Source organism: Mustela putorius, unplaced genomic scaffold (assembly GCF_011764305.1).
Source record: "Mustela putorius furo isolate JIRA1106 unplaced genomic scaffold, ASM1176430v1.1 tig00000680_pilon_pilon_pilon, whole genome shotgun sequence".
NCBI classification, from domain to species: domain Eukaryota; kingdom Metazoa; phylum Chordata; class Mammalia; order Carnivora; family Mustelidae; genus Mustela; species Mustela putorius.
Window position 1 is genome coordinate 2,715,043 of NW_025421442.1, and position 22,399 is coordinate 2,737,441.

A 22,399-nucleotide genomic window follows, 5' to 3' on the forward strand; every position below is an offset into this window, starting at 1 on the left:
TAAACCCACTGGTTCTGTGAGACAGAGGCTCCAGCAAACCACGGCTGCCCGACGAGGTCAAATAGGTGGCTGCAGACCTTCACCTCAGCAAGAAGGGGGCATGGCCCAGGAGGACATCGTGTCACGTCGGGCTGGAGGAGGGTCCCAAGGTTTCGTGCAGTGCTATGAGGATAGCTGAAATCGTGGGTCTGCCTTCCCCACGCCCTCACCAAGACTCAGAGGCACCCAGCAAACCTGCCTCCCAGCAAGACAGGGCACACAATCCTTTCCAGGGGCAGGCGCTGCAGGAGACAAAGGAGCTGGGCCTCAGAAGTGACGATGGGGACACCCCCCAGAGGCCTCACACACACAGGTCTCAGAGCTCGGTGGGGAGGACCGCCGTTGGGAGAACCCCAGGCCTCCTCACAAACAGGTGCCTCACAACGGGACTGAAAGGGAAGCACGGCCCAAGACAACACGCCCACTATCAGGCACACAACAGAGGCCAGGACGAGGAAGGAGAGACAGAAGAGCCCAGAAATGAGAAGTAAACTGGAGGAACCCAGCTACCAGACACCCTAGGGCACGCCTGGGACAGAGGACAAGGGGACAGCAGGGGCCAAACAGTCACGAAGAGACAGGGACAGACGTGAATTCCAGCTTCTGTAATACAGGAGGACACCAACACAACTGAAGAAAACTTCCCCGGAACAGAAGACAGACATGTGCACAGGCCACCTTGGGAAAGTGGACCTTCAACCACAGACACTAACATTCCAGTGAAACAAACGAACTTCAGAAACGGAGGATCTCGTGGGCATCCAAGCGAAGGACACATCTCATGTAAGGAAAACGGAACATGACGGTGACGCTGGGGCCACCAGACAACAGAGTGCAGTGGGGTTCAGGTTCTCAGCAGGGAAATGTGAGCTGAGGGGTCTCCGCTGCCGTCCGAGGCCCAGGAAGAAATGTCCTGGTTGGGGCCTCCTGAGAAGTCACGGGAGTTTCTGCAGAGGCCAACTGCAGGCTGGGAGCACCTCCAACTGCACACAAATGTGAGGAAAAGGGAAGAGGGGCATGCAGCTGCGGTCTGCAGGGCAAGCGTCAGAGCTACCCTGTGGGGAGAGGACACAAGGCACGGCAGAGCGGGACAGAGCGCATCTGAGACCGGCGGCCCCTTATTCGGTGGGGGGAGGAGAGTGAGGCCCAGACTCAGAGCTGCTCAGGGCAAGGAGCCCCAGGCCCTCCCCAGACACTGCAGCGTGCAGCTCGGTGTAGAGGGAAAGGCCAGGACCACGCACCACTGAGTCTGTGCCCTGCAGCTACGAGCACCGCTCAGCCCCGATGACCGCGAAGTGCGCAGTGTGGGGAAACGGCTGGAATGCTGCCAGCACGGTGTTCTCCTCCATCGATCCTTCTCCTACTTCTTGGGACATTAGGGCAGAAGTCCGAGTGCTGCACAGTGTGGACGGGGTCAGGCTCTCTGCACAGAGGGCAGAGGCGGGCTCCCAAACCCCAGCAAGGAAGGAATGCAGTCCTGTGCAGCATTCCAGTGGCTCACACAAACACTCCACCGTCACTACCAAAATGACGGACTGACGCTGCAGGTGCACAGTGTCACCGTGGCTGTCACCATGGCCAGGCCACAGTACTCAGGTATGTGGCCAATCATGGCCCCAAGCGAACTCTGTGAGGGCACTCTTCTACAAGACACGGGAACCAGCAGATGGCCCCACACATGGGTGGGCCTCATCCAATCAACTGAAGGACTTAAAAAAGTGCTCTTATATGAAAGTGCAATCTTCCCTTGTCCCTGGGCTCCAATCTCCGTCCACACGTGTGCATGCACACCTACACACCCACTCACATGCATAATAACCACTGGTTCTGTCTCCTTGGAGAGTAAGACCACAGCCAGAAAAGCTTCTATCCAAGATTCCGAAGCAGGACATCTTCTATTACTGTGATTCTCAACAAAACCACCCTAACTTGGCCAGTTTAAGGGCACAAAGGGGCAGCTGGAGACGCAGAGCAGCAGTGTTCCAGCTCAGCTCTGCGTCCCTTGTACACGCACGAGCAGCGCTGTGCTGTGGCCCGTGGCGGTTCTGGAAGAGGAAGCATGGCACCATGCATGGCCATGTTTCTGCACAGGAGGCCCTCGTCATGGCTGTGTCCAGCAGGAGACTCAGAGGTGCCAGTAGCACTCTCCAAAGTGGCTCACGCACCCTTTACCCTAGAACACAGTGGTCCTTCCCTCTGCCTTCATTAAGGGAACCGGAAGTAGCACGTCCTGCTGCCACGCGCGGGACACCAGGGCAGGTCCAGCATCTCCTTCTGTGTGTCTGTGCGGCGTATGTCTCCGCCCACCCACCCCGTGTCTCTCTCGGTCTGTGCGGCTGGGAGGACGGAGGCTTTTGTGCCCCACGCCTGGCTTAGCGCTGCTCTTACAACCCTACCTCTAACCTGTAAGCTGCTGCATTTATAGCTAACGTTCTTCTACTAAAATCTACAATTAACCAAAACCTCAATTTTCCCTCTCCTAGCTCTAACAGGACCAAAAACAAGCAAAAAATTCATAGTAAAAGAAGGAAAATTTCTAAAACAAAACAAAAACACCCTGGCACATAGTGACCCCTCCTGACACTGCTCAAATGTGGGCTGCTGTTCCAAATTTTGTTTTCATTCTCATCTGAGTAACTTTGCAAAAACATTACCTTACTTAGAAACAAACAAGAAAAGAAGGATTTTTGCTACTTCTTGTAACATTCCCATCTCTGGATGTTATCTCTTTCCGAACACACCGGGCGAGGACTCGGATGCCTCCGATGGGTTCAGCGTCACGGACACACTGCCGTGCGCCTCCACACGCAGTCCCGGGGCCCACGAACCGCCTCAGTCCGCGCATCAGGTTCAAGACTGTTCTCTCCCCTCAGAGCCTGTGTCACTGTCTCCCATCTCCCAAATTACAGAAACCAGATGCCAACAGATCCTTCTGCGTTCTGACTGGTTTTTCTGAGTTGCTTTTAGAATTTCCTTTGCTCCTGCAATCAGAAATGTCATCAGAACGTGTGACTTGTGTTTTTCATCACCCCTCAACTAGCACGTGGTCCGTCTGGAGAGGGCTGTGCAGAACGGTCTCTGGATCTCCTCCCTTCCGCAGCAGAGGCACGGGGTCTCCAGGTCCGTCCTCCACAATCCACCTTCCCCAATGCTGCTCACCTTCCAGAAAGCCTCAGACCAAGTGTTCCTGAATCAGGTAAAAGCAGGTAAAATAGACGGGCTTGAATGTCAGCCTATCTACTGAATATCTTACAGAGCATCTTTAATTTCTAGATACTAATGGCTTGATCTTCTCTTGAACAGCGTCTCGTCAATCACCAAGTCTTTCAACATCAGGGGTAACGTTCATGTCCTTGCCGGATTCCTCTACGGACTCTGCGGGTCGGCCTTGTCCGTGCTGGGGGTGCCGTGTGGCCCCCCGCTTAGCTCTCCCATGCTGTGCGACGCTCTCTCCTACTGTCAGCGCTCCTCAGGTGCCTGCTGGTTCCCGGGGCTCCCGTGCTCCATGCAAGCCGGGGTCACGGCGTCAGTGGCTGGGAGCACCTCCTCAGGTCCAGGCGAGCCCGGGCATCGGGCGGGGGCTGCGGGGAGGCCAGGAGGTAAGTGAGCGAAGACCTCAGGAGGGCAGCCAGGACAGGCAAGCGTCCAGGCAGGCGGTCTCTCCTCTTCGGCTGCAGCCAGCCCTGGTGGTGTCCGACCGGCGCAGATTCCAGAGCCTATCCAGGCAGTCACTGTTCACACAGCTTCCTTTTCTCCTCGAAGTGGCAGAGTTCCTCAGCTCGGCTTAGTTTTTACATAAATCTGTTCCAACATGCTTTAGGTCTCCCAGGAATTTCTAAAGTTCTGGCCTGCCAATAGGATGAGGTAGGATGAACCAGTAACAACAAAAACTGCCAATTTTGGGAAGTTATTTTAATGCAAATTATGGGGACGTACAATCCTCTCTCTGCTTCTGGTAGGGATACAACCCTCCTTAGGCAAAACTCGGCAATCCCCCGTCCCAGTGAGTCCAGGGCTGGGAATTTATCTGAAGTGGTGCAGAGGCCCAGCCGCCGCGCTCTGAGCCGAGTCCGTGATGGGAGATAAAGCACGTATCACTGCATACCCCCCCGCCCCCCAGATGCAGACGCGCGTACCACACAGCTATTCGATCCAGGAGAAATGTACAAAATAGGACATGAAAAACTTGTGCACATATAAATACCCCCAGACAGGGAGAAAAAGGGCTTCTCAAACATCTGGTACAGTACCAGCAGCTGTGAGTAGTCCTTGAGCGGCACTAGAAATACTAAGGTTGTCTTCCTGTGGGTTAACCTGTGCTTTCAAATTTTCCTACGATGACTTAAAAGCAGTTCTTTTTATGAGCATGCGAAGCACAATTTTTAAGTTAACGCAATGCGTATCTTCCTTCTGCAAGAAGCTGGACACAAAAACAGATTCACACATCTCCGGGTTACCACTTCCGAACTTCACTCCTGCGCCTGCACTTTAGTCAGGGGTAATGCTACTTGTGGAGCACCATGTCCCTGGCGCTAAAGGAAGACGGCGACTCATTGGCAGTCGGGTCCAAGAGACAGAGGTGACAGAGATCATTTTCGCCACGTCAGCACGAAAGGCAAACACAAGCACTTCATGTGACACGCTTGTGTTTCAAGTGGAACTCAAGCTCCCCAACTATGAGGACAGGACTCTGCCCGAGGCTCTTGCAGCCAGGGCTTACAGAAGAGTGCTCTAAAATGTCCGTACACGTGTTGAAATATCACGTGTTATTTCATAGTAAGCGTGCACAAATATATGTTGTTTGTAAGCTGATTTAAGTTCTTCCACCCAGCATCGACTGGGCGTCGAGGCTGGGAACTCCCCTGGGTAACGAGTGGTCCGCTCGGGCATCATCTCAGAGTCTATCATCAGGCAAAACGCTGATGGTCACTGAAGCTGGCTGACAGGGCTCAGGACTTACTGTTACTCTATTTTTGTGGACATTTTAAATTGCTCATAACCAGAAAGGTTAAAAATTATATCCTAAACAAGCTCTTAGATTTTATTTTAATTGCAGGGTGACTGGGTGGCTCAGTCGGTTAAGCGGCTGCCTTCCACGTGGGTCGCCATCCCGGAGTCCTGGGACCGAGCCCCGTATTAGGCTCCCTGCTTGGTGGGGAGCCCGCTTCTCCCACCCCCTCTGCTGCCGCTCTCCTGACGCTCTCTCTGTCAAATAAATAAATTCTTAAAAAAATTTTTTTTTAAATTTTAATTGCTAATTGCTACTTTAGATAAAAATCAACAGAAACCCTAATAAAAAGTAAAGCTGATTTTCACATGCCAAAACAGTACATATGAAAGCAAATGAAGAGCAAGGTGTCCGGTTCCTGGGGAAGGCGGCAGCAGACACGCCCTTGGGTCATCTGTGGTGGTTCAAAGAACAGCACCCGGATGCCACACACAATGGAAACAGCTTCTCTAATTTTAAAATGAGGGCTCCCTGAATGTGGTGATGCTGACTCAGGTCCTCCCCGGACGCCCATGTTTTTAACCGCTCTCAATTTCCTGTATGTTCTCGTAACCACTTGCCAGGCCGACACACAGGGTGGCTGCCGACAGACGCCCAGACACTTCGCTCTGGGGAGGTGGTTGGAGCCGCCGCCAAGTGAAGGACAAGGGTGCCCCGAGTCACCACCCAAATGATTCACAGGTAAAGCACAGAAGCGAGGTGAACCCCTAGGATCACACTGCTCGCTCCTTCTCTCCAGAAGCCACCTCTGAAAGGACTGGGTTCTGGGGCCACTGGGAGCCCCTATCAGTCTGCAGGGACAGTGGGTGGGGGCGGGCCCCTCAGCAACCACTCTCACTGCTGCCGAAGGACCCGCGAAGCTCCCCGATGAGGCTGAGAGGAGCCGCAGGCAGGCGGACGGCAACCCAGAGCATGTGCGGAAGCCCACGCAGGCCCCAGAGACCCGAGTCCACAATCCCAAACCTTCTAACCTAAGAGGCTCCCAGGCTCTCTACCCCAGGCACCGCAGCTGGAGAGCACAATTCAGAACCAACACTCATGTCTGCGCGTCCACATTCCCAACAAGGTAAACTGCAAATGCAGGGGGCATTTCTGTACCTTGCTCGACACTTTCAACGCTTCGAGTAAGTTCTGACCCGACCACACTATTCGCTCTGCCATCCACAAAGGAAATTCTGTGTTGGAAGATCGTCCACCATTTAACCAGACTCCCTAAGTGCCCGAGACCCACCCCCTAACTGGCCCCCAGGACTGGAAGATCTTACTTTGGTAGCCAGCAGTTAAAGAGGCCACACTTACTCAAATTCCAACCACCACAAGTCTGCGGTGAACCAGCAAGTGCCTGTCTCACGCCACGTACATTGTTGTATCATCAACTCCTGCCCCTCTTCCCGTACTCCATTTAGTACCGTCCTAGAAAGCCAGTTCCCTTACTCTGTGTTCCAGCACATTTCAGCATAAAATACTGATTAAACCAAAGTGACTGTCTTTTCACAAGATGCCCACCAGCAAGGAGAAGAAAAAGCTGCTTTTCTGGGATGTGCTGCTTAACACAAATTCTACAGCAGAACCGCCACTGCCGGCTCAACAGGAGAGAGAAACAGCGCGAGCGTCTGACTTCCACCCAAATCGCACTGGGTTCTCGGGCTACTCCGTCTACACGCCAACAGCTGTCCACAGAAGCCTCCCAGAGCCGAGGGCCCTGCAAACGCTGCCCACTTCCCTGGTGTGGAGAGCAGCTCCTCACAAGCTGAGGAAGACATCGTCTCGGTTTTGATGGGCTGAAGTCAGGCAGCACCAGGCTCCATGCTCAACCAGGCCGCGTGCTCCCCACGGACACCACCACTCTGCAGACGGGCCGCGAACACGCTCCCTGCGCAGGCACGGTGTGGGCGCCGTGAGGCCTCTGTGCGTTAAAGGACTCGGGGTTCCTCGACAGGGCTGCCACCCAGGGACTTGAGGATGAGGTGGAGGGGGTTTCTCTCCACCCTCGTCACTGTCAGTGACTAACGTCTTAGGCAGAAAAGTGCTCTCCAGAAATCTCTATACTCGGTGCATGAAAGCCCCGGCCCATTCTCTAAATGCATGTCAGGGGCAATACACCAAAACCAGGAAGCAGAAATACATTCCACGATGCCAACTAGGGAAAGAAAGCAGCAGATTCCCACCTGGAAACTGGAAACAGAACTACGACAGGTGAACTGACCTCAGAGGCCGCCCAACCGTACCTTCCCTTCAAATTCCACCACTGACCCTTGAACAAAGCGGGACTGGAGCACTGAACCCCATGTAGTCTGGGTGAAAATCTGGGTGTAACTTCTGACTCCCTCAAATTTAACAGCTTGGCTGGAAGCCTTACTGATACCCAGAACAGTCAGCTAGCCTCTACTCCACACAGAGTTCTTACCATCCAGCAGCCTGGAGAACAGTGTTACGAACACAGTCCTAAGGAAGACAACACACACACGGCATGGTCCCATGTTTACAGAAATAAATGCAGGTGTGTGTGGACCCGTGCAGTTCCGGCCCAGGCTGTTCGCTGCGACGCATTTCCCAAATCACCTCCTACGAAACCAGGAGACGCCTGTCACCAACTTGTTCCCAAAATGCAATGAGGGGCCCAGCTGCCAGGAGGCATGGAAGCTTTTTCTGTTTACTGGAAGCAGAAACAAGCCACCGCTACACGATTTCTGGGTGCCACGGTGCTCCAACACAGTAGACCTGAGTCCCCGCCGGCACGTGTTTCCTGAGTGTCCCTGGGACTCCCTCCAGCAGACAGAGGCGTCCACACGTGGGGTTCCTGTTCAGCCCCCCTGGATTGAGGCATGGGTCAGTCCTGCATGCCTGCCTCGCTTGCCAGAGGCCCCAGTGGAGGAAGGCTTGGCTCCAGGCCTTCTTCTCCGTGTGCTTTCCATAAACATGGCACTTGTGGCGAGGGCCCGTCCTGGTCCACGTCAGCGTTCTTGGGCCGGGTAAGCACGGGGCCAGGCAGATGGGAGGAACGTGCCGAGGCGCCCAGCTGAGCCGCCAGCTTCCTGCTTCGCGCCAGCTCCCGGGCAGAGGCCCCGCCAGAGGCGGCAAGCAACGGCCATTCGTAGTGCCTTGTGCAGACCTGCGCGTCCTCGGTGTTTGCGTCCGAACGCCTTCAGATGTGTGCAGAGGTGCGACGACACGGGCCGACGGGAGCAGCCTTCCCTTTCCTTCCGGCTCACGCTGGCTGCAGAGTACCTGGGGCGCGGCCCTCCGCTCTCTCAATGGAACGAGCACCAGGTCAAGCTCCGCACACAGGAGCGCACAGGGGTCAGACGCCTTCCGCTGGTACGAATACCAACAGCCCAGTTTAAAAGCAGGTGTTTATTCCCTGTGCTCTGGGGGGAGAAACAACCAGCACCTCAGAAGCAGGAGTTAACGGATGACCACCGTGCTTCAGGTGAGGCTCGTGAAATCCTTGCACAAACCCAACAAGGCCCAAAATCCTAACTAAACCTTCTAGTCCTACCCAGCAATGTGTAAAATGGCTAAAACTGAATGCACATTACATCCTTAAAGCCTTTTATCTTTAACTGATCGGCATGAACTGCTCCGGTCTTGCCAAGTTGACATGTCCCTTGCCTCTCTCCCACACAGCTACGTTTCTAGCATTACCTACTAGTTAAGGCTTGTATCTGTCTGGTTACCTTTCGCTCAGACCACGGCACTGGTTTACCACTCACGGTAATGCTATGGTAGGGTAACGAGGGGAGACAGTAACATGAATCCCCACATCCCGGGACGTGGCCGAAACATGAAGGTAAGGGGCAAATCCACGGAATCTGGGAAATGCTTTCTCAAACCTCAGGGACACATACATTCACCGCAACGTCACACCTTTCTATTCCAGGTCATTTCTTGAACCACACGGGACAGATATTTACACGTCCACATGTGCTCTGAAACAGGAGGCACGTGTGCACCAACCACCGACCATTAGGAACAGGCGCCTCGTGCTCTTCAGCCCCGCAGGGTGGTGGCCGCGTGCTCACGAGCCTCTCAGTGTGAATAATGGGGAAAGCAAGGCTATAATGAGAGGCTCAGGATGTGCTAGCTGGGGCCAAAGGGTCTCTTCCAGAGTTAACAGTCTACAATTAAGACTCAAAACAATTAGAACTGGTTCGTTAGAGCAATGTCCGTGGTGTGACAGAAGCAACCAGAACCTGGTGGGTACTTGTGAAATCTGTTAAATGTAACTCAGTATAAGCACCGTATTGTCATTTAAAATAGTATCCCAATTTTCTTTTTAAATGTAACTGTGTCATACACAAAGATTTAAGGGAGAAAAAGTGGCCTCTTTACTCTGGTACCTAAAGAATTTAGGATTTATAACATACTGGTCACTTAAAATACATGGCTTTTTAATTCTCTTTCAACATGCGAATGTGTTCCCTAAATTACAAGCTTTTCATTTATTTGAAAATGTTATAAAGCGGTAAGCGAGTGCACCCCTCAACATGCTAGCCAGACCCTCAAGCATGAGCAAAGGCCTCTGTCCACAAGGAGCTCCTTGTCCAGCAGATCAGAGACTGAGGAAAGAACTTGCATGCCAAGGGTGTACAGCCTTCCAAGGAGAGGAGCAGGAGGGCTCACCGCGCACCTGCCACCGTCAGTGGACACCTCCTGCTGTCAGTCCAGCCCCTCGGAGCTGGAGGGGAAATCATGACCCAGAGGCTTTAAGAGGTGGATGGATAGGCCTAGGCAGCCGTAGGCCAGGCCAAGGCCAAGGGAGGAAATGCGCAGTGAGGCAAGACCTTCTCAACCGGGAGGGCATCACGCTGCTTCTCAGACCCGACATGACCCACAGTGGCAACCTGCTATCTAAAAGCAAGTTTCAGGGGTGCTTACTTGTGGGACGTCCTTTTCTTCATCATACTTGCAGACACACCAGCATGGCCTAAAAGAGAAGTGGATATAAGTCAATAAAAGCTGGACAGAAAATACTTCAGAACTCGGAAAAAATTAACTTCTGAAAAACCACTGCATAAAGCATGAAATGAAAATAAACCATAAACAAGCCAACATATAGAATGCCATCTGTTTATCGAATTCTAAAAAAGGAGATAAAAGGAGTTCTGGGAAGATAAAATGACAGGGATAACAGCTCATCTCCCCAGATCACCCTTACAAAACCACCCAGAACCACATGGACAAAAACCAAAGAAGTGACAATCTTAGCCATAAAGTATGACATATCTGGGGGTAGGAAGGCGTCTGAGCGGTGTTCAAAGTCCACTGAGCCACCTCTCTGGACCCATGTGGTAAAAACCACAGAGATGGCTCCTCAGCAGGAAGGCTGAAGGAGCCCCAGGAATCAAAGCTGCTACAGCCCATCCGGGCATCTGGGGACAGGAACAAACTCAGAGGGCTGCGACAGGGTCACAGCGCACCACAGCTCATCCCCACCGCGGCGCGGCAGACTGGACCCCACACCCCCGTGGGTTATCACCAGACAACGAAAGTAACAATGAAGATATTAAAAGTGCTGTAATAAATACGCTCACGTATTTAAAGGAACACACACAACACTCAAAAATGAAAAAAGGACTGGAATGAAACTAGTGGAAAACACAGGGTCTGAAATGAAAATCAGCGAATACGGTGAACCACGGACCAGACCCCACAGACCAGCTCCACGACGATGAGGAAGAGCAGGGACAGGAGCCGCCTCGGCGGCCGGATGCACAGTAAACTGCACCTACGACCGAGAGGACGGCACGGGAAAGAAGAAACAACTCTGGAAGAAGCAACAGCAGTGGGCCCTCCAGATGTGCTAAGTACGCAAGCTCACAGCCGGTGAGCTCACCCGCACCAAAGACAACCACGCCGGAGCACGTCCCCATCCCGTCTCTGAAAACCAGCAACCAGTAATAAGAGATTTTTAGAAGCTCCTGACAATGCAACACACATTAAACGTAGAGAAATAAAGGCAATGCTGACTCCAGATTCATTGTCAGAACAGCAGAGCCAGGCAGAAGACAGTGGGGTGAACCTGTGGACGCGGCACACGTGCAGCCCCGGCAGCTCCCAGGCCAACGGAATGGAGAACCACGGCGAGCACAGACGCCACGCGCACCAACTGAGAGACGAAACGGAGAGGACGGCTCCGTGGCTAACACCACCCGAGTTAACTGCGAGACAAAGTCACTGAGGATCAAGATGACATTCAAGATGGTAAGAGCCAAAGAACCAAAAAGCCCTTACATTTCACCCCAGCCCGAACGTGTGTGGACCTTGTCCCAGAACAGTGAAGGACACAAGCAAAACCGGACGGGCCGGCAGGACAGAGTCACCCACAAAAACATGCACCCATCTGAGCTCCTCCGTCCGTAACGGACGTAAAGCACGGGCAGAAAACCGGCGGAGACACGAAAGACCCGAACTCCACAGACCACCAACACGCACTTTTTCCCAAGTTCACATGAGACGTTCACCCACACACCATCTGCTCCTTGTAACACAAACCCTCCATGCACTTAAAACAACATGGAATCATAAGAAGTTTGTGCTTTGGCCACATGAGAATTAAACGAGAAATAAATAGTATCTGGAAATGCCTGTGTTTTTGAAAATTAAATGACAATCTTCCAGAAGTCCACAGTTCAAAGACAAAACCACCATGAAACTTGATCTTGAAAAACAAATGGAAACACAATCCGTGGAGTGCAGCAAACACGGTACTTACGACAGTGATCAAAATTCACGCTGAGCAACAAAAATAAACAGAAAACAAAGACTCTCTGACCACAGGCTCAGCATGGTGGTTCCCCAGGCTGGAGGCCGGCAGGTTATCCACCAAGTTCTCTCTCCTTGGCCTTACATGGAAGTGTGTGATTTAAACACACATTTCCTTCCCAGTATCCCACTCACAACTGTCAAGTTAAGTCAACAGGGGTAGAGATGGCCGACTGGTCTCTGCAGGACGATCTGTCCCTGTTCCCAGGGGATGGCGCAGGGCTGCCCTCCTTCCACACGCAGCCAGCTCAGGGATGACAGGAGGACACAGCCTGGAAAGAGGGCAGAGTCCCCCGGAGCGCTGTGGAACACGGCACGGCTTGGGGCAGAAGATGAGGAGAGACGTGCACAAAGACAGGAAGGACTCGCTCAGCGTAGCCGGGCCAGCCCCAGACGTCGGCGCGCCCTCCCCTCCCACGCGAGGACGCCGGGCCAGGACAGCGGACTCAGCATCTGGGCTGCCCCGGCCCGCAAGTCCCCATGCGTCCTCATGGAGCTCTCGTCCCAGCTGGAGGGGACCCTGGCAGAAACCATCTGCGAGTCACCACTCAGGAAACGCCTCCACGGCAGGCGTGCTGTTGGACAAGCAGCCGTTTATGAAATGATCCCCGGGCCACACGGATGAAGGGAAAGCGCGCGTGTCCTCATGGAAACTGAGGGAATCACGGTCACCACGGGAACAAGAGGCTACCAAGACGGAAGGCAAAGAGCTCCTGAAAACTGACGCCACGAAGGGGAGAAGGAGCTATTTCTGTGCTGTACCCCAACGAACAGAAGCTTTCCTGGCAAAGAGTCAACCAGTCTCCTTCGGCTGGTCAGAGGCGCCAAGTCCCAGCAAACCGCTGCCCCGAGCCTGGGGCCACCCGCGGGCGCAGACCATGCCAGCTCAGCAGGAAAGGCCGAGCAGCAACTGCCCAGCGGCCGGGGCCTCGCGGTGGAGAAGGCTGGGACGAAGCCTCCGGCCACCAATCGTGCCGAGGGGGCGCAGGGCATCAACGCGCTGGCCCGTCTCACGTCCAGGAGCGCTGCCGGGCTCTCCGGGCAGAGAGAAAAACCCCCTCCTGCCTCCAGCAGGGGGAGGGGGAAAGTCCCCGTTTAGAAATCCAGCGAAGCGCTCAGTTCGCAGCAAGGCCGGCCCTCAAGAGCTCCACCTCGGGCCTGGCTCAGAGCCCAGCGGGCCTGAGGGAAGGGGAATCCCAAGCGCAGCCGCCGTCCGGTCGCCCTGCGGGAGGAGGTGGCCCGCGGCACAGACACGCGAGAGCCCACGCTCCAGGTGCCCCGACACGGCCCGCGTCGCAGCCACACGGCACCGCACGCCGGACAGCAAACAACGCGGTGTGAAGAGACAGCGAGCACCCGGCCCAGACTCCGCTTAAGACAGGGTTGGGGGGCCCATGAGACGGAGAGTTCTGAGTAACTGTCAGTAAGGAGCTAGGGGCTCTACCCAAAAAAAAAGTATTCAACATGGGAGAAAAGATGAGTAATGTGAACAGAGAGAAAAATTAAAAGACATGGCAGAGCTCAAACACCGTAACAGAACTGAAGAATGTGTCTGGGGGACTCTTGCCGGAGAAAGCAGAATCATGGCAAGTGCTTGATTAAAAACCACAAAAGGCCGGGAAAAGTGGCAGGGGGAAAAGGAAGAAAGCACGGGGCAAGAACAGAGAGACAGGAGGAAACCGGCCGACGTGAATCCAGCAGTCACCAGGGGCTGCTGAGAAGACTTGCCGAGCTTCAGGACATGCGAACAGAAACCTCCAAACCTGAAAAGCAAAGAGAAAAAAGACAAAAACAGGAAAAAACAAATCAAAATACCCAAGGACCATGGGACAACTACAAAGACGTACCATGTGCACTGGGAACGCCGGGAAGGAGGAGACAAAGGAACAGAGAAGCATCAGAAGCGATAGTGACTGATGATCTCCCCGAATTAAGGTCGAACACTAAACCAGAGATCCGGAAGTTCAGAGAATGCCAAGCAGGATAAAGACCCCCAAAACCACATACAAGGACAAAGAAAAACTCCTGACAAGAGCCAGAGGAAAAACACCTTACGTACAAAGGAACAGGGCAGGAATTACACCCAACGTCTCCTCAGAAATCAAGCATGCAGAGAGAAGATGGAGATGAAGTGTTGGGGAAAAAATTAAAAACCTAGAATTTAATATTGTTACCCTTCAAGAGTGAAGGAGAAGACTTGCTCAAAAAAGCAAAAGGTAAGAGAATTTGCTACCAGGAGACCTGCACTGTAAGAAATGGGAAAAGAAATGCTTCAGAGAAAAGAAAAATACAGCTGAGAAACTCAAATCTACAGAAAGATCATTAGAGATAGAATCAGTGAAGATAAAACAAAAACTTCTATTTTTATTATTCTTAACAGAACTGGTAACATTTGTTCAGAATACTAGCAACAACATATCAGATGATTATAGCTTACTTATAAGTGAACTGGATTAGTTATGAATGTGTATCCTGCCAACTCTAGGGCAGTCTCTTAAAACAGCAAAAGACCAATGGCAATGAAGAGAGAACAGTAATAAATACAGCCAGTATTAATCCAATCATCACCTTAATATCAATGGTCTAAATACACCAATTAAGGGGCGCCTGGGTGGCTCAGTGGGTTAAGCCGCTGCCTTCGGCTCAGGTCATGATCTCAGGGTCCTGGGATCGAGTCCCGCATCGGGCTCTCTGCTCAGCAGGGAGCCTGCTTCCTCCTCTCTCTCTGCCTGCCTCTCTGCCTACTTGTGTTCTGTCAAATAAATAAAAATAAAAAAAATCTTTAAAAAAAAAAAAAATAAATACACCAATTAAAACATCAAGACTGTCACAGTGGCACAAAAAACAAGACCATATTGTCCTAAAGAAATCCACCGTAAAGATCTATTTAGATTAAAAAGTAGACAGAAGGAAAAAGATATACCATGCTAACACGGATTTAAAGAAATGAGAGTACCTATACTAATTTCAGAGAGATTCCAGAGCAGGGAAGACACCAGGGAAAAAATATATATATTATGATAAAGATAAATCTTTAGCCATAACAATCCTTAATATGTGTGTCTCACAACAAAACATCAAACTAAGGAAGGCAAAACTGTTAGAACTACCAAGAGAAACTGATAAATCCATTATCACAGTTGGATACTTCAATAACCCTCTATCAGAAATGGACACACCCAGAAGGCAGAAAATCAGTAAAGACACAGTCAAACCCAAAACCACCACTAATCAAATGGATGTAACTGACATCAACAGACCACTTTATCCAACAACATTCTAGACCATAAAATACACCTTAATACATTTAAAAGAACAGAAATTCTGCAACAGCTCTCAAACCACAATAAAATCAAACTAACATCAATAACAGAAAAAAAGCTGGAAAATCCCCAAATACTCAGCGATTAAACAACACACTTCTAAATACATAGTTCAAAGAAGAAATTGCAAGACAAATTAAAAAATGTTTTGAAGTAAATAAAAATGGAAATACAATCTACAAAATTTGTGGGATGCAGGGAAAGCAACACGTAGAAAGAAATTTATACCACTGAATTCATGCATTGGAAAAGAGGAAAGATCTAAAATAAAAAATCTAAGCTTCTATCTTAGGAAATTAAAAGAGGAAACCATATTAAATGCAAAGTAAGCAAAAGATGTTATAAGGATTAGGGCGCCTGGGGCTCAGTCAGTGAAGTGTCTGCCTCTGGCCCAGGTTATGAACTCAGGGTCCTGGGACTGAGCCACACATTGGGCACCCTGCTCAGCAGGAAATTTGCTTCTCTCACTCCCTCTCCCTTTGCCTGCTGCTCTCCCTGCTTGAGCTCTCTCCATCAAATAAACAAATAAGATCTTTAAGAAAAAAAAAAAAAAGATGTTATTAAAAATTCTAACAGAAATCAGTAATATTTTAAAAAGAAAATAGACAAAAATCAATGAAATCAAAACCTCATTCTTTGAAAAAATCAAAATTGATAAATCTCTAACAAAGATAACTAACAAGAAAAAAGACACAAATCAGTAACCTGAGAAATCAAAGAGGAGACATCACTACAGACCCCATATATACGACAGGTATGAGGAAAACTGATGGAAGAAATCAAAGAACAACTACCTAAATGGAGAGAGATTCCACATTCACAGACAGACTCAGTATTGTCAAGATGTCAATTCTTCCCAGATTTTGCTGAGTGGCTTAGTCAGTTAAGCATCTGCCTTCAGCTCAGGTCATGATCTCAGAGCCCCGGGATCAAACCCCACATGGGGCTCCCTGCTCAGCCCACAGCCTGCTTCTCCCTCTCCCTCTGCCTCTGCCTCTGCCCCTCCTCCCGTCGTTCTCTCTCTTTCACCCTCACTCATTCTTTCTCAAATAAATACATAAAAATCTTAAAAAGAAAAAAGGGGGGGGGTCAGTTCTTCCCAACTGGATCTACAGATTCAATGCAATCCCAATCCAAATCCTATTTTGTGGATATCAACAAACCAGTTCTAAAGTTTATAGGGAGAAGCCAAAGATCCACAAAAGTCAACGCAATATCGAAGGAGAACGAAGTTGGATAACTGACACTATCGAACTTTAAGACATACTATGAAACTACACTAATCAAGACAGCATGGTACTGGCTAAAGAATGGACAAGCAGATCAAATGGAGAACCCCAGAAAAGACCCACACATGGTCAACTGATCTTTGACAAAGGAGCAAAGGCAATAAATTGGGAGAAAAGATAAAGTCTTTTTGATAAATAATGCTGGAATGACTACACATTCCCCTGCAAAAAAATAAATATAGACAGAGACCTTACATCCTTCACAAAAATTAACTGGATGATGGGGCGCCTGGGTGGCTCAGCGTGTTAAGGCCTCTGCCTTTGGCCCAGGTCATGATCCCAGGATCCTGGGATCGAGCCCCGCATCTGGCTCTCTGCTCAGTGCAGAGCCTGCTTCTCTCTCTCTCTGCCTCTCTGCCTACTTGTGTTCTCTGTCAAATAAATAAATAAAATCTTTAAAAAAAAAAAAAAAAAATTAACTGGATGGATCATAGGACCTAAATGCAGAGTGCAAAACTATAAAACTTCTCTATAGAGAAGTTAACATAGGGAAAAAAACAAATGACCTTGGTTATGTTGATGACTTTTTAAGATAATACAATGGCACAATCTATGAAAGAAGTGAACTGATAAGCTGGATTTCATTAAATTTAAAAACTCCAGCTCTGTGAAAGACACTATCAAGAAAATGAGAATCTGGCTGTATGTGCTTGGCTGAGGAGCCAATGGAGTAAAACTATCATCTGTGGGATTATGGCTGAACGCTTCTGAGTCAGAATCCTGCCCATCGGAACGACAGGGAAGCACTGAGGAGCCCTGGCTGGCCTCAGATAGCCAGACCCCACTGTCCCACCAGCAGCCCACTGCATTTAGGGACCAGGATCCTGTGCAGAGGGCCTGTCATCCCCAGGGAAACAGGCGCGGCTGGAAAGGGGCCATTCCCTCGCCAGTCACGCAACACACATTAGTGGGGAACCTGGTGCAAAACCATTCACAGACAACCTGCTTCTAGGTCAGGGTTTCATACGTAGCAGAGCAGCTCCCTTACTGTTGTCTACTGAAAGTCAGCCCTAGTCATAGGGGTTTTTAATTCTAAAATAAAATTTTTTAAAAAGGGAAGACAACCAGAAGAAGAAAATACCTGGAAAACATACCTGATGAAGGACTGTTAATCCAAAACATAAAAAGAACTCTTAAAATTCAACCAGAAAACCACCTGATTCAACATGGGCCAAAGAGCTTAACACAAAATGGCAAAAAACATGTATGAAAAGATGCTCTACACATCATAATGTCATCAGGAAAATGCAAACTAAAAACAAGGAGATACCACTCCACATCTAAGAGAATAGCCAAAATCGAGAACACTGGCAACACCAAACACAGCAGAGGATATATAGCAACAGGAACTCTCTTTCATGGCTGGAGGGAATGAGCACTGGTGCAGCTGTTTTAGAAGACAGTCTGGTGGTTCCTTACAAACCATACTCTTACCATATGATCTAGCAATTACAGTCTTTGGTATTTACCCAAAGAAGCTGGAACCAGTCCGCAGAAAAACCTGCCCGTGGATGTGTATAGCAGCTTTATTTATAATTCCCTAAACCTGGAAGCAACCAAGACACCCTTTAGTGGGTGACTGGATAAATAACAATGGTATATCCACAAACTGAGTATAACTCAGTACTGGAAAGAAGCAAGCTATCAAGTCATGGAACAGCATAGAAGAACTCAAGTGCATACTGCCAAGTGAGGAAGCCAATCTGAGAAGGCTACATAAAATTCCACTCTCTGCCATTCCAAGAAAGGCATAACAACGAATACAGTAAAAGGTCAGTGGCTACCAGGGGCTGGGGGAGAGAGGAATGAAGAGCTGAAGAACAGTGGTCTTTCAGGAAGTAAAACTACTCTGACTGATACCAAAATGGTAGATTTGAGTGATTATACGTTTGTCAAACCCCGAGAATGTACAATACCAGGAGTGAATCTTAAGATAAACAATGGACTGTGGGACGTGTCCAATGCAGATGCATCTATTATAACAAATGGACTCTCTGGTGGGGCTACTACTTACGTGGAAAGCTGAGGTAAGGGCACCAGGAGTACATGAGAACCATACATGCTGCTCAATTTTGTTGTGAACTTAAAACGGCTTTAAGAAAATAAAGTCCTGGGCGCCTGGGTGGCTCAGTGGATTAAGCCGCTGCCTTCGGCTCAGGTCATGATCTCAGGGTCTTGGGATCGAGTCCCGCATCGGGCTCTCTGCTCAGCAGGGAGCCTGATTCCCTCTCTCTCTCTCTCTCTCTCTCTCTGGCTGCCTCTCTGTGTACTTGTGATTTCTCTCTGTCAAATAAATAAATCTTTAAAAAAAAAAAAAAAGAAAAGAAAGTCCTGGGGCACCTGGGTGGCTCAGATGGTTAAGCATCTGCCTTTGGCTCAGGTCATGATCTCAGGGTCCTGGCACTGAGCTACACATGGGGTTCCCGACTCAGCGGGGAGTCTGCTTCTCCTTCTTAATCTGCCTCTCCCTCTGCTTGTGCACGCTCTCTGTCTCAAATAAAATTTTTTTTAAATCTTTAAGAAAAATGAAGTCCTTTTTTTTTAAGTCGTATTCGACCTATTCTTTCACCAACACTGAGCTGGACAACCAGAAAGCAATACTAGCAAAGTGGAGGTAAAAGGACTTTCAACACAGACTTCCATACCCAGCTAAATTACCAACGGAGGATACAGACATTTACATTCACATATGGGCTCAAAAATTCCATCTCCCACAAATATCTGGAAGCTACTGGAGAATATTCTTCAGAAAACAAGTGAGGAAAAGATTAACACCCAGGATCCAAGAAGCCACAGACATAAGCTGGCACCACAGAAGTCCAGCATGACTTCTGCAACAGGAGCGGAGATCCACGTGGATGCAAACAAGAGGCCAGGGACTTAAAGAAAGTCCTCTCCCCGAAGCTGGCACTACACAGCGGCAAGTTTGAAAAGTAACTCCTACCACAGACAAAGTAACTCTGACTTTAACAGAGCTTCTAAAAGTAGAAGAAAATCAGGAGAGTAAAGAACAGAAAAAGGAAGGCCAAAGAGGCCTACAGCATGTGACTCTCCCTCACATGGAACTACACTGAGACTCCTTTGTGGCTCATCTGATGACATACTACAGTGGCAAGACCAGGGGAGAGAGACCCACGCACAGACCGCCTGCTGGTAAGAGGCTAAAACAGTACAAAGCCCATGAATATCTCCCAAAATTACATACGCATTTAAGATCTGATTCAGGTCACCTAGAAATCCATCCGAATGACAATACACGGGCAGGACAAACAGACAAGTGGATTCACTGCAGTCATCATGTCTAATACAGAAGAACAGACACAACCTTAATGTTTGAGTAACTGAGCTCCGCACACGTATGAATAACATTCAGCTGCAAAGACGGGGAAGGAGGCCCCCTACAGCCTGCCGAGGAGAGGTCACCAATGCACCCCGTCCCATGGACTGCACCCTGACGTCAGTTTGTCAATGAAAATGGGTGGCATCACTCATCTGAGGATCACAGACTTTCCACAGCAAAAAGAGCAAGATCCTTTACTAGGTACTACATCTATTTGTTGATTGAAATGTGAAAAAAAAAAAAATAGAGCCATAACTTATAAAATAAACTGTTCTATGACTCACAAAAGTTATTTAAACTGTACTAAACCAAGGTGGCTAAGAAAAACTACCTTCCCTCAAGCTGTGTGAACAGCGGCTCACTCAGAGACGGCTGTTCCAAAACACTCCTGCCTCCTTTTACTGCGCCTCGCTTTGCCCAGTTTTGCAAATACCACGCTTTTGACAAACTGAAGGTCTCTGACAACCCGGCATCAAGAGAGTCTATCAGTGTCATTTTTCCCACAGCGTTTGCTCACTTCGTGTCTCTGTGCCACATTTTGGTAATTTTCGCAATATTGCAAACTTCTCATTATTACAATATTTATCACAGTGTTTTGTGATCAGTGCTTGCAACTCACTGAAAGCTCAGAAGATGGTGAGCATTTTTTTTAGAATAAACTTTTTTTAATTAAGGTGTGTACACTAGATGTAATGCTACAGGACCAGTGGGTGGATCATGTAGTTCAGTCTCAGGGCTGTGAGTTCAAGCCCCACACTGGGCATGGAGCTTACTTTAAAAAGAGGAGGGGAGCACCTGGATGGCGCGTTGGTTGAGCATCTGTCTGTTGGTTTCGGCACAGGTCATGCCCTCACGGTGGCGGGATCAAGCGCTGGGCTCCACGCTCCGTGGGGAGTCGGCCTGAGCTTCTCCCTCCCTCCCTGCCCCTCCTCCCACTCGTGCACACTCTCTCTCTAAAATGGATTCAAACAAACAGACTTAATCTACTGCACACAGTAGGCAGGCTGCAGCAGAGTGTAAACATAACTCTTAACACACACTGGGAAACCAAGACATTCCTCTGACTCATTTCACTGCAATATTCACGTTATCGTGGTGGTCTAGAACCCAACCCGCAACAGCTTCCAGACATGCCTTCTACCAGCTGTTAATTTTGGGTGGGCTCAGATTTTCCAAAGATAAAGACCCTGTCTGTTCCAGCGGCTCACTCAGGCCTGGAATCCTCATCAATGTCATCCACACCACACTCGGTGCCCCTACCCCTACCAACTCCCACTGTGAACAGCTCTGCCTCTTCAGGAGCTCCCTGTCCCTACGGCTGAGCAAATCTGCTAAGCCCACTTTCCAGTGATCAGAAGCGGCCTCTGGTGAGGCTTCAACAGACATAAAGGTACAGGACTATAACTTTAAGGGAGAAAACGGGAATTTTGTGAGTTAATACTCTCCTCCTTCAGATTTTCAGAAAATCTGAAAACCCATCTCTAGAGAAAATACCCATTAACCCAGACACTTGGAGGCCTCAATACTGGTCCACCAGGCACCACTGGTGCACTTAGGTGCACTTTAGGAAAACTGTATTAGAGACCTCAATTTCAAACGGGCAGAGAAGTAGAGAATATGACTGACCATACATTCCACTTGTCACTTTAAAGATTTGTATTTATTTACTTTAGAGAAAGCATGCGTGGCAGGGGCGGAGGCTCGGGGGGGAGGCTCAGTGGCAGAGGGAGAAGCAGACTCCCCACTACGCAAGGAACCTGATGCGGGACTCCATCCCAGGACCCCGGGATCATGACCTGAGCTGAAGGCAGACGCTTAACTGACTGAGCCACCCAAGCACCCCTCCGCTTTTCACTTTAACCATGGACTCACTCACTGCTCTGGAAGCTTCCTGATGCTGTGCAGGTTTTTCCAAGGTGAGAGTACGCATGGAAAACAGGGAGGGCACGGCGACCAGAAACAAGAAGAACCCAGCTAGAGAGGAGGCAGGAGTTCCAAGGACAGCACAGCCGCGGGGCTATAGGCTGCAGCTCAGAGAACAGGGCTGAAAGCACTACGAGAGTCCAAAGGAACCACAGACAGATGGGCTCTGTGGCATTGGCTATGTGGTATATTACACTGACAGTTCTGTGACGCTGTGGGGATTGTTGAAGAGACTTCAAGCTGCAAAGAAATTTAAGCAAACAGAAAAAAAAAAATTAAGAGGGGCGCCTGGGTGGGTTAAAGCCTCTGCCTTCGGCTCAGGTCATGATCTCAGGGTCCTGGGATCGAGCCCCGCAACAGGCTCTCTGCTCAGCAGGGAGCCTGCTTCCTCCTCTCTCTCCGCCTGCCTCTCTGCCTACTTGTGATCTCTGTCCATCAAATAAATAAATAAAATCTTTAAAAAAAAAAATTAAGACACAGCACGGTCAGATCCAAGAGCAATGTGTCTACTCAAATTATTTACAATGGTGAAGGTAAACATCAGAAGGGACAAGGTACCTGCTTTCTAAGTCTCTTGACATTTTCAACAACAATTTTTTTATTAATTTGATAAAAATAAAATCAATGTTTTAAAAATATCTGAATTAAACACAGCAAAAATAGTTGCTAAATTTGAGTGTTAGGCACATGGGTGTGTATCATTACTATTCCC

The 22,399-nt window shown here is 49.5% G+C and overlaps 1 protein-coding gene across 6 annotated transcripts in view; it reads right to left on the reverse strand.

The window, feature by feature from the left end:
• The window catches only part of SPIN1 (spindlin 1), a 78,795-nt gene that overhangs the window by 12,954 nt on the left and 43,442 nt on the right, over nucleotides 1-22,399 (reverse strand). For all 6 annotated transcript variants that reach the window (XM_045083029.1, XM_045083031.1, XM_045083030.1 and 3 more), the window contains one exon: nucleotides 9,926-9,974. In XM_045083029.1, coding sequence (XP_044938964.1) covers nucleotides 9,926-9,974 — 49 coding nt within the window. The remainder of the gene's footprint in view (nucleotides 1-9,925; nucleotides 9,975-22,399) is intronic.